The sequence below is a fragment of the Anticarsia gemmatalis genome, chromosome 23, assembly GCF_050436995.1.
Source record: "Anticarsia gemmatalis isolate Benzon Research Colony breed Stoneville strain chromosome 23, ilAntGemm2 primary, whole genome shotgun sequence".
Taxonomy (NCBI): domain Eukaryota; kingdom Metazoa; phylum Arthropoda; class Insecta; order Lepidoptera; family Erebidae; genus Anticarsia; species Anticarsia gemmatalis.
In genome coordinates, this window is record NC_134767.1 from 7359319 (window position 1) to 7372005 (window position 12687).

The 12687-nt window shown below is 34.1% G+C and overlaps 1 protein-coding gene across 1 annotated transcript; it reads right to left on the bottom strand.

Moving 5' to 3' along the window:
- Positions 1–4722: 4722 nt before the first annotated feature.
- LOC142983147 (uncharacterized) lies at positions 4723–7743 on the bottom strand. The gene is made up of 4 exons (XM_076130016.1): positions 7587–7743; positions 7154–7247; positions 6398–6606; positions 4723–4910 (listed from the first exon to the last, which is right to left on the bottom strand). Exons 1-4 carry the CDS (start codon positions 7651–7653, stop codon positions 4744–4746), a joined length of 537 nt encoding a protein of 178 aa, XP_075986131.1. The 5' UTR covers positions 7654–7743; the 3' UTR covers positions 4723–4743.
- Positions 7744–12687: the final 4944 nt, after the last annotated feature.

Consider the following 12687-nt stretch of genomic DNA (forward strand, 5'->3'; position numbering starts at 1 on the left):
TTGCATTAACACAGTTAAAGCCTCCTTTAAATTCGCATTGCAAAACAATTTCCCATTTTCAACCCTGATTTCAACTCACATGCACGCTCAAACGCAATAACAAGACCTAACTGCATAAGCCTCTCAATATCAACACAGATGAAATTATCCTTGTAACATCAGCTTATGACCGGAATCAATACACGATGATCGCAATAAAAAACACAAATCATGATGCTTTGACTAGTACTTCTTATAAAGTAATTAGATGACATTTAGAGTAATTGATCATTAAAAGAGACAAAAGTTGGAGTGAGCAATAAACTGACTAATTGACTATATTTACAGTTTAACCTAGGTTTAAAATTTTTGTATTTTTGTATGGAAAAATATGTATTCGTTTAAAATGGTGACTATACGTCAATTTACCGTTAACTAGTTGCATTAACACAGTTAAAGCCTCCTTTAAATTCGCATTGCAAAACAATTTCCCATTTTCAACCCCGATTTCAACTCACATGCACGTTCAAACGCAATAACAAGACCTAACTGCATAAACCTCTCAATATCAACACAGATGAAATTATCCTTGTAACATCAGCTTATGACCGGAATCAATACACGATGATCGCAATAAAAGCTAGATGTTTGTACACACCCCTCACCCCGCACCACCCCGCCCCGCGGCGCCCCGCAATTTAGACGATATTAAGTTTATACAGCGATTTGTACCCTTCTTTACACCGGCCTAGGTGTAGGGACATCGTGTAGAGAGAAGTGGAAACGTTTGAATTTGGTTTTTTGTATACGCTGGTCATCATGATTTTAGAATTTAGAAAAAATATCAGTTTTGACCAATATTACTTTTGAATAATGTTAGTTGAAAGTAGAGTAACATTGTTTGACGCGTTTTCTTTTTAGAAGGCATTTTGATTATACTGTAACGAAGTTAAGTTAGTTGTATAAATTGGAATAGTGCTTCAGCTCTATATACTACCTATATAATTATATATTATTATGTTATTCTTATTAGCTAATTAATACTAAATTCCTGTTTCACCAATTTATGGCTGTATAGCCAATCCAATACTTATAAATACCAAATGACGTGTGTATTTTTTTTAAACTTTTTGACATATTAATTAATTTGACTTGGATAATAATGTTAGGACTTACGTTATACGTATGTACTTGCTAGTGAAATACACTTGTTGTCTACTGATATTAAATTGCCAAGCGTGTTTCCCTCCCAGTGTCCGTCCCTCCCTAATACTCAGTTGGTGAACGTTATTATTGGGTCAATTGCCCCTCCCCGCGCCGATATTAGTTCAGCTTTAGGCTCATCGGCTACCAGACCATCCCCCCACCCCACTTCACCCCACTCTACCCCTCTCACACCCCAAATCACCTCATATTCATTAAACGGGTATTATATTCAATATATTTTTATACGTATTTAGAAGTAAATTGACGGTTTGATATTTTATTTGGGCTCAGGATTTTTGTGGGTGGGAATGTAATTAAGTAGAAGGTGAAAGTTGATCTTTCGAGGAATATTTTTAATAAAATTTCGCATTCGGTCTGAATGTCTCTTGAAAAAAGTGACATATATTATGAAGTATATAAATATTAACTTTAAATGAAATCAGTTTTTTGAAAAATGTCACAATGATTCAAAGCTTACAACTCTGGCTTAGAAATATTAACACCAATAATTATACACCTCCGGTACCCAGATCCACAAAATCTTTTAACCCAATACAACATTGATTCCCAACACCGAACGTACAAATTAAACTATTTGCAATCAAATAGCATTGAAAACAAATGAAAACACAATAGAAACCCCTTTTCCCACGCGTTCGGACAATACCCATATTACCCCTCTGCACATTGGCCGGGTAATTCGCGACTTGCCCCGGACAATGTGAGCAGTGACATATTTGCACACATTATTGACAAACCACTGAATATTGACTCGTGAGAAATCGATGGTAATTTAATTTATTTTGTGTTAATTGTTAATAATGAGATTTGTTGGAGAATGCCCTGGAATGGTCGTTATAGAAGGGTGAATAATAAAGGAGTAAAAAAACTGATCTCACTTAATTAGGTTATATAATTGTACCTAATGGTCTAGAGTGAGAGAGCCTGGAGTACTGTAACACAGGGCTACCCTAGTACAGGCTCCAAGTCTCTCAAAGGTTTATTTTAATTTACAATATACATTGTAGCAGTCAAAAATTGTACAGCCTTTGAAGAGCAATTTTTTTTTTTTTTTTTTTTTAAAGACAACTCCCGCACTATGAATTGCTCTTGTGTCGCGGGGACTTTTACAAACATACAAACAACGGACAAGCACAACCAGACCCGAAACAATTATTTGTGGATCGCACAAATAATTGTTCCGTGTGGGAATCGAACCCACGACCTCCCAACGCAGTGGTGTCGGCGTGGTGACCTAAACCACTGCGCCACGGAGGCAGTTTTTATTATAATAGCAGAAACTATCAATAATGTATTAATTTAATTAAATTTTTATCACGTTATTCATACTTTGACTTGGCTCGGGCGCAATGGTGTTTTTCCGCTACAGTCATACATACGACAATAATGTTAGGCGAGGTGATTGCCATATTACCAAACTCCGTACTACGATTGATTATAATCTAAAATCAACAGCACTTTATCCGACCTGGGAATATGTAGAATAAAACTTTTTGTGCGGCTGTAGAATACACTACTATGCAGGCCACAGAGGTTTAAATCACTATTCCATAAAAAAAGTAGAAAATTGGACCATAACATTTAAAATATTGAGTTCATGAAAACTGAACTTATCTAAAACGCGGGAATTAACGCGAAGGCATTTTAAGGTAAAATGCGTGTTCGCGTTAATTCCCGTATGCTATTATATATTAAACATGCAACGCAAAAGTTTAAAAGTTATAACCTCTCTTAAAACTAAAAAAAATTGATGTATTGCAGCCTACATAGTAATCGCATAGTTAATTAAAAGTTCAGTTACAAATTGAAAACAAAACGTAACTTAAAACACTTGACTGGTACAATCCCGAATCGATAACGAAGGCTTTAGTGGTATCGTAAAACAATAAATTTAATATACGTACAGTTCATATCGTTATCGCGAAGGTATAATGAAGCTCATTGGCTGATAATTTGTGACGTCATGTTACAAATTTAATATTGTGATAAAGGGATGTTACTCTGTATCTGAAACTATCGGATATCCGAAATAGAAGCCTGTCGTAAACCATGTAAGAGTTATGTATAATTTCGGATATGGTGTTTCAATTTATAATTTTTTGTTTTTTGATTTGAACTATTTCTTTAAAATCTAACATCCATTGCTGAAACTATACGAAATTAGTGAAAAATACGAATTAATTTCATATACGTAAACATTATCGAATCGAATCGAAATCGATGAAAAGTTATCCGTACCAACAGGCCTGTATAACAAGATGTGGATAAAGATGAAGCAGAATATTTTTGTAGGGATCGTACCAAATCTTTACAGTTCATTCATATTTATAATATGTAAACTTAAGCTTTTTTTTTTAGTTTTTTTCTAAGCAACACAAAATTGATTATACAGTTTGTCTTCGGAAAAATGGAAAATGCATGTATTTTTATTTGGATTATAGGTCTCTGCTTACCAGGAAAAAGGCTAGATTTTACGTATACATGTATCCGAAACTTTATACCCACATGCCTAGCGATAATGAGTTATAATATGAACGTTATTACACCATCCATCATAGCGAGGGAACGGACACCTGTGTTTTGGCCACGTTCTTGTGAAGTTAGGGTTTATTATTATCTGAGTGCTCGTATCCTGTTAGGAGTATTATTGGATGTTGCTCTAAACCTGCTTAAGTATTTGTGTATTAATTTTGCCAACATCAAATGTATCGGCTATAATAAATGACTTAACTAGAAACGCCTATTATTAATTAAATTTAGGTTGAGAAACTGGCAGTATGGATTACGTACTACACAATTAATTAGATTACGATAAAGAATGGCAGTTAATTTATTGGCAAACGGTGTTTGCAGTTATACAAAGATAATTTTGAAAAATCTTCACTAACCGTATATTTTAACCACTAGCTGACCCGCGCAACTTCGCTTGCGTCACATAAGAGAATCATAATTTTCCCCGTTTTTGTAACATTTTTCACTGGTACTCTGCTCCTATTGGTCGTAGCGTGATGATATATACCCTATAGCCTTCCTCGATAAATGGCCTATCTAACACTGAAAGAATTTTTCAAATCGGACCAGTAGTTCCCGAGATTAGCGCGTTCAAACAAACAAACAAACAAACTCTTCAGCTTTATAATATTAGTATAGAAAGTATAGATTAGATACTTCGTATGGAGAATCTTTTCCAAATAATGAACTTTATCTACATTGTTTTTACATTTTCGTAGATGTGTCTGTGCAAAATAATATGCCGAGTAATCTTAGCTTATTGATATCCTTATTGTTTCTGGCTATCTTCTATTCAAATCAAACCTTTTACTAAAAAAGATTTCGTTCTAAACAGATTCTATGGTTTGGGGTGTTTTTATCGATAACTACATAAGTTATTATTTATTTAATGTATCTAATGTACTTATAGACATAACTTACCTATAAAATTATCCCTTCCAACAATAACCCGTCTATTTTACAGAGACTAAGGATTTCTTATAGAAAGGTAAGTAATATATCCAATTCAGTACCACCACTTTATTCTCAATAGTACTCTCCATCAGACAGCTTCATGGCATACAGATGCAAAGACCTGAACTCACAGAACTGGTTGGTACACCATCCGCTGTGACCGTCGGTACAGCGGCACGAGTCACACTCGTCCATGTACTTCTCACCCGGAATGCATTTGAAGAATGGGTTCTTTATTACTGGAAAAAGAATAATATTATCATATAGATGCCACCAAACAATTACCCTCTTATTCATAAAAACATATGAAGTTATGAAAGGCTTGTAAAGTGTTTTGTTTCTTTCACTTCTTAGCGAAATGAAAAAGAGAAAACATATTAAAGGAGCTTTTTAACTAAAATAGGTTTATAGTGTACTTATGAATAACAGGGTAAGAATACAAATTGCTGTAAAGGACACTCGGTAGACAGATCTATCAATCGGACTATCGAAACCCAATAGCCTAAGTTGTCGCGCTGTGCACTTCTTTTCAATAGGCCTTAAGAATCATTAATGTCGTTGTGGTAAAATTAGAAAAAATAAATATACGAAATATTGAATAGTTTGAGAAAAGTTTGATTTCGTTTAGGTTCTTAATAAAGTGTAGGCACAATATAAACAACGAAATCGGTGACATACACATTAGTGTGTAGGTTCTATATCAAAACTTAAACATTAAAAATATGTTTTAATGCACATTACGCTCACTTTAATAAAGAATTATCGGTTCATTATAATATCACCATTAAATGTGGATTTCGATAAAATGTTCAATATTCGAAATTGTTAATTATAGTAAGCGCCTTATGAAAATATTTGTGCAACCAAACGTAGCGAAATAATTAACTGTAACATTAATTTGTAAATAAACTAATTTAAACACATTAACAAATATTAGATACTTCAAATCAATATGAATTTGAAATTAAATTATAATTTAGTAATTTGTTTAACTAAGCGAAATTGTATTTAAAAACCTTGCTTAATATTCATTTGAAATCACGACCGTAATGGTAGCGAATTTCAAACGCATTAGAGCTTTATTTAGGTCTATGGAACAAACACACAGTTATCGGCGATATTTAAACATTGAAAGCTTGAAAAGGGACGATTTATTCTCAATTCTGACCCAATTCGCTTTCACTTTCATTTTCCCGAAATACCTACAAGGTTTCCAAAAATCAACGCAAGAAAACCTTCAGATCCACTTAATTTAAAAAGTACTTGTATTTAAGTCAATTTAGGTTCTAATATTTATCCTTTACCTCTCCTAACTTACGACTCTCTTTTCTAGACACCCTACTATACTTAACATATTGTCATAATTGTTTGATTCCACATTCAAACTGCAACAGTATAGTATACATAATATGTTTTATAAATAAACTAGCTGACCCGCGCAACTTCGCTTGCGTCACATAAGAGAGAATGGGTCAAATGTTTTTCCCGATTTGTAAAAAAAAAAATACTGGTACTCTGGTCCTACTGCTCGTAGCGTGATGATATATAGCCTATAACCTTCCTCGATAAATGGGCTATCTAACACTGAAATAATTTTTCAAATCGGACCAGTAGTTTTTGAGATTAGCGCGTTCAAACAAACAAACAATCAAACAAACAAACAAACATTTCAGCTTTATAATATTAGTATAGAAGTATAGATAAATGAAATATTTAAACTATTTACCAGTGCATCTCAAACACGGCGTGCTCCTCTCACAAAGCGCCGTGACGGTCGGTTCACAGTACACGCACGACGGCATCGCTCTGCAAGCGCCTGAGTCTTGAGCCTCACAGAGCAAGCAGTTCTTGTTCTCTGGCACCAGGTTCAACATAGTCTCTTCTTCCCAATACTGATGAGGAGGCTTGGGCTTTACGAATTGGGAGACGACGTAGCTGTATGTGGAAAGATTTATAAAATTATAAGAATAGGCGCCCATAGCCAGTTGCGCTCACCGGTTGGTAAACGATCTGTGGGTTAAGCGACCCTTGGCGCAGTCATTCCATAGATGGGTGACCGCTTAGTGGTATTTGAACTGGGCGATTCCGTGCTTCAGAGGGCACGTAAAAAGTCGGTCCCGATTGTTATTTACTACGATAACAGTTGTTAAGCCTCGTCAACAACGGGCGGCTTGAACAACTTAGACACTAGGTTGACCACTAACCATACGATGAAGAAGAAGAAGCAGAAGAAGAAAAAGAATAGTGCGCTTAATTCATTAATAACTCTTTCACAGCTGGGTATGGGACGTCGTCGACGTGGTCGGTCACGTTAGTCTAATTATGTTAGCATTTTTAGATATTGACATTATTTCGGTTTATTTTTAAAAACTTCCAACTATGTAGGAGAAGAAAGCACAACATTTTGTAAATAGCGTTGCGTATAGTTTTTCATAGGTTTTAAGACACAAGTAATGTAAGTTAAGGTTTTATGGTTTCTTACGCCTGTGATCCTGGTCTGTAGATGGGTGGGGACTCTTCACCTGCTCCGCCCACTGAACTGAGAGTACCTGGTAATGGTCCACCACGGCCGTGACCTGCGTAAAGAGTATCAATTAATTAATATTAATTAATACATAATTATATTCATTCGATATCATTTCATATAACAAAAATAAACACTTAACGGAATCTTATGGTCAAAAACGGCTTAAAAAATATTTTTTCGAATATTTTGAGTAAATTGGCAAGAATAATATTATGATGATAATTGCTGTAGATGATAAAACAGTTACATTTGCAAAAGAACTGACTAATAACTAAAAAAAGCGAAAAGGTTGAATGACTTCTCAAAAGCTACTTTTCCATTATTTATGCTCTCATAAGTCGAAAAACAAGCAAGTAACTAATAAAAATGTATGGCGATGTAATCTCACCTTCAGACCCCGAATACCCAACCACTGTGGTCACCAAACTGCACACAGTTACTACAAACGCAATCATTATGCATCAATCAATGATCCACCCGGTCTGAGGTTTGATGCCCGTCTAGTGCAAGTGGCATACGCCCGCTAATTGGCCGTGTCTCGCCAATTATTGCTATTGGCTTAGTGAAATATCTGGTGTGTACAGGTTGATGAAAAAATGTTACAACATTTTTTACTATATTTTTTATGCGTTTTATTATAACACTGAAGTGTAATTTGGGAAAATTCACACGCGCCTATTTAGTACACAGAAAATAAAAAAGGACTTATTTAACAAGCAGACTAGTTTTTCGGCTATAAATTAAACCGATCAACAATCGTAATTGCTGCTTAAGGACCAATGATTTTATGTCCACAAAATTTCTTTAAATGTGCTAAAAGACCAATGATTTCATGTCCACAAAATACTCAAACCATTCTAAAAGTATTCTGATTTAACCGTTTTAATAAAAAAAAAAATATTTTCTATCCAAAAAAAAAAAAACCAAAATTCAGTAGAACAAAGACCAAACTCACCCATTTTCAACAACGAAACCAACCCCAACACCGGCTACTACCACTATTTTATACCCCAAATAAATTCAGTTAGACCACCCCCTGTGCGTTGTCGATGTCCAATTAGTGCCGCGGCGTATCGCTCTCGTTAACACAACAGATTAACTGCACCGCCCAATCTGAGCCGATATGTATGAAAGAGTATGTTACTTTTTATTTCTAAAATATTTTTTGATATTTTTATGGCTAAATTTTATTTTAGGTAATGATATTATGGTAGTTATTTGAATTTATGATAGTACTAGCTGACCCGCGCAACTTCGCTTGCATCACATAAGAGAATGGTACTCTGCTCCTATTGGTCGTAGCGTGATGATATATAACCTATAGCCTTCCTCGATAAATGTGCTATCCAACACTGAAAGATTTTTTAAATCGGACCAGTAGTTCCCGAGATTAGCACGTTCAAACAAACCAACAAACAAACAAACAATCAAACAAACAAACTCTTCAGCTTTATAATATTAGTATAGATGTAGCGTAGAAAGAAAGTACTTAATGTGGAATTGAAAAAAAACTTTTATTACCGATCTAAGTGTCTATAGACATTATAGAGCACGAATAAGAAACGATTAACTTTTTAAGAGGCGTTAAACCCTTTTTCTTCTTTCCTTACATCATTATCTGGCATTAGCCTAAATCTTAGCTTGCTATACCTTATTCACATTACGAAAAAATTCTTGTAATGTCGTCTTTGCAAAATAAGTATATAATAATATAATTAAGTATATAAATTATAAAATATTCCTAGCGAAAGACTCACTTAGTTTTATTAAAATACGTCCGTCCCTTACATTTGTAAATGGAACAACATATTTATAATTCTTCTATATTATTCATAATTATAATAAGGATTTTTTTTAAATTTATGCTAATAAAATATTTGACATGATAAAGAACCTAAAAAGGCAATGATTCTAAAATTTTAATGCATTTATTATCCTGTCAACTTAAGTATTACACCCGAAGTAACCATTTTGCATGACAGAGGGTCATTTTTAATTAGGTCGGGTTATCCCGCCATGTTTATTTAAAATATAAAACTATTATATTTGATTCATTTTACTCCTTAATATAATTTATATTCTGTCTATTCTATAAAACACATACTTACACATGTTTCCCATAGGGGTAAGCAGAAACTAGGGATTTCCACTTACTATGATCGCGGCATATATATATAATGGTTATGGTTCTATAAAAATATATTAAATAATTAAAATTACTATTTACTTACCATTTTTGCAAGTGAAAAATCATGTCATACAGAATCCTTCTTTTTATGTTCATAGTAGGGTAAGGAAAATTAAGTTTGAGAAATTGGTTTCTTTGTTTACCTTTTATTTTTTCGTAATGTGAATAAGGTATAGTCATAATACTCGCTCTCGTTAACACAACAGATTAACTGCACCGCCCAATCTGAGCCGATATGTATCAAAGAGTATGTTACTTTTAAGTTCTAAAATATGTTTTATGACGAAATTTTATTTTAGTAAATTATATTATGGTACTTACTTGGATCTATGATAGTATGTAGCGTAGAAAGAAAGTACTTAATATGGAATTAAAAAAAATACAGATCTAAGTGTCTATAGACATTATAGAGCACGAATAAGAAACGATTAACTTTTTAAGGGGCGTTAAACCCTTTTACTTCTTTCCTTACATCATTATCTGACATTAGCCTAAATCTTAGCTTGCTAGTCATAATAATGGTCAGGTTTTTATATAAACTCTATTTGTAATACAGGGAAACTATATTACTACAATACTAGGTAACATTACTTATTAAAAAAGTCATTTCAGTTGGGCAAGTAGGCCCTGAAAAATTAAACAGCAATTTGACCAACCGAGGCACTGATATTTAGATTTGCCGGTAGTCAATACATTTCTCGCTTCACATTCATATTTTTCTTTCAGCATACTGCAAAAGTTTCAAAGTTATGACAATAGTATGAAAGCTATTAACAACTTAATAACCCTCAATAAACAATTCCGTCTAAACTAACTGATTAACTTAGCTTATCAGTTCAATAAACAGTTTATCACACACGTGGGCCCTTCAGCGTTGAGAACTAACACGTGTTGTCACAATTATTTGTTTATACACCTGAATCATGGGGTTTTTTTGGTATTATTAGGTGTATAGGTGTAAAATGTGTTTGATGGGCGATAGAAGACGATAGAATGATATGAGCACTAAAGATAATATAGCCGTTGTATAATATATTATAGTTTAGATATTCAATGTAATATACAAACCGTATAACCATATAAAGATAGGCGTGCTGAATTATGTTCTGGCCGATATTCGGATACGGTGGCCATTTTAATTGAAATCAACCATCTGCGCAGGAGCTTGTCAACTCAATAGTCAAGTGATGTGATGAAACACATACGTATTGCATCACTTTTATTACCAAGGATGGAAGTTATCACGACCGGTGATGAGTCGACAGTTGCAGAGTCGATGGTTCTATATGCTCTTCAAGGAAGCTGGGCAAATTGCGTACGCAGGAAACTCAGTTTGTGGAACGGCATTTTGTGATAGAAATTTCAAGGAATACCAAAAATAAACTAAAAGTCGATGAACTGCCAGTCACATCCCGAGATTCAAACCCTAGAATAGATAGAACCAATGCTTTGTACAGGTTTCTACTTGTGATATTAAATATTCCTTACCGTTACTACCTCATAAACAGTCAAATTGACTTATACACAAGGCAAAATTACCAACTAATTCAACGAATGTACTTTTCACTATCTGCTTACCTCCATTTCTTCAAAACACGCAGATGTACTCCTACACCTAATAGTGATGCACTGTAGTGTAAACTTCCTAAACCCTTTATAGAGCCTACATTCGTGAGAGTTCCGGTATAACAAGAAGGTTGTATACCGGATGTCAATAACACAAACAGACGGATCGAATTACGGTAGCTTTTCACTACTGTGTGTTGTAACAAATTATGGATTTCGGCTTCTTTAATGGAGTCTGTGGTTCTCAAACTGTGGATGAGCCTGATACAAATGCAACATTAGGGTAAGATTTAAACTGACTTTGATGATATCTATACGTTATTCGTTATAACCGAAGTCTATTTTTCCGACGAGCTTCTTACATAGAAAGTTTTCAAAGCAAATCCGACTAGAAATACAGATGCCATCAAAAACATTCTGTAAAAACCTCAAGTCTCGCCGTAAAAAGTTGTGAGATCTATATAATACCAAGTCGATTAATCTATTTAGTCTCTACTTAAAGGACCTTCTGTCTTAAGTTATTACGTATGTTATTATCATGCCAATTTGAAAAGAAATACCTTTAAAACAAATAGACCGACCTGGCCATCGCATGATTGGATTATTAGTATGTATCACACTACACAGCACGACGAGAAGTTATTGCTCCTGAAATGTTAATGGCGAATTTGTGTTTTCTTGCGATGACCAAGTCGATCTATTTGTTTTAAAGGTATTTTTTTTAAATTGGCATGATAATAACATACATTACAAAGTTATTTTTGCAGTTGGTGTATTTAGAAAACTGGACCGAAATTTGAAAATATTGAATTTTTCCCATAATTAAGACACTAAACCCTATTTGTATTCTAAATTTTAAGCTTCTAAGTCTGCTAGAAGTACCTTAGACTTTTGATGATCGGTGAGTCAGTGAGTCAGTGAATCAGTGAATCAGTGAATCAGTGAGTGACAAAATTCAAAATTTTAACAAGTTGTCATTCTTAAACTACTCGTTCAAATTGACTGGAATTTTAAATATACCGTGTTTATACAATGACTGATTAGTTGCTGAAAATCCAGGCTTCTTGTTTTATCCACAACGAAATTATAGGGGTGTCAAAAATAGCCCGAATTGCTTCGAGAAAAGGATGTTACGGCCGTGCCGCTTTTTTTTTGCTCGACTTGCGGGGGCACTTCCGTGCCCTCAGATTTTTGTTGCATTATGTTTAAGTAAAACTCTTAGAAAAGGCATGAACAGATTTAAAGATTCATCTTTGTAAACACTGTATTTGCCTCATAACAATTTCATGGCGGATATTATTAGATTTTGGGGTATACACCTACTTCTGACATATTTATAAATTCGTAACTGAAATTACATTTTTATATGAATTATATTTATTTAATTAGACTTTAAGAAATGTTTTAGAGGGGTCGCTGTAGGAATCAAGCATGCATCTAAATGACTACCAGCAATCATGACATTTCATAACAAACTTTGAAAACCTCAGCCTCATCTCATTTTCACATCAAACCACAAAATTACAAATCGCGTATACAATTTCATACTTTCTTGCAAGCTTTGACAAGTGTTACATTGTCAAAGACCGACGCGGAACCACAACCCAGTACATCACTAATTGATACAAATATTTTCATACAAACCACTCAGACATATATCCGAAATCCTTACTGCTAAAGAAGTAAGGTTCAATTTCGCATGAAAGGATTATGAAACACCTAGGTGGGTGGCCCA

Bases quoted from the DNA above. Each gene is read 5' to 3' on its own strand.
- LOC142983147 (XM_076130016.1), bottom strand. From the start codon at position 7,653: ATGATTGCGTTTGTAGTAACTGTGTGCAGTTTGGTGACCACAGTGGTT. The intron at 7,248-7,586 runs GTGAGATTACAT...CTCTTTACGCAG, and splicing joins TGGGTATTCGGGGTCTGAAG to GTCACGGCCGTGGTGGACCA. The intron at 4,911-6,397 runs GTAAATAGTTTA...TTCTTTTTCCAG, and splicing joins GCCGTGTTTGAGATGCACTG to TAATAAAGAACCCATTCTTC.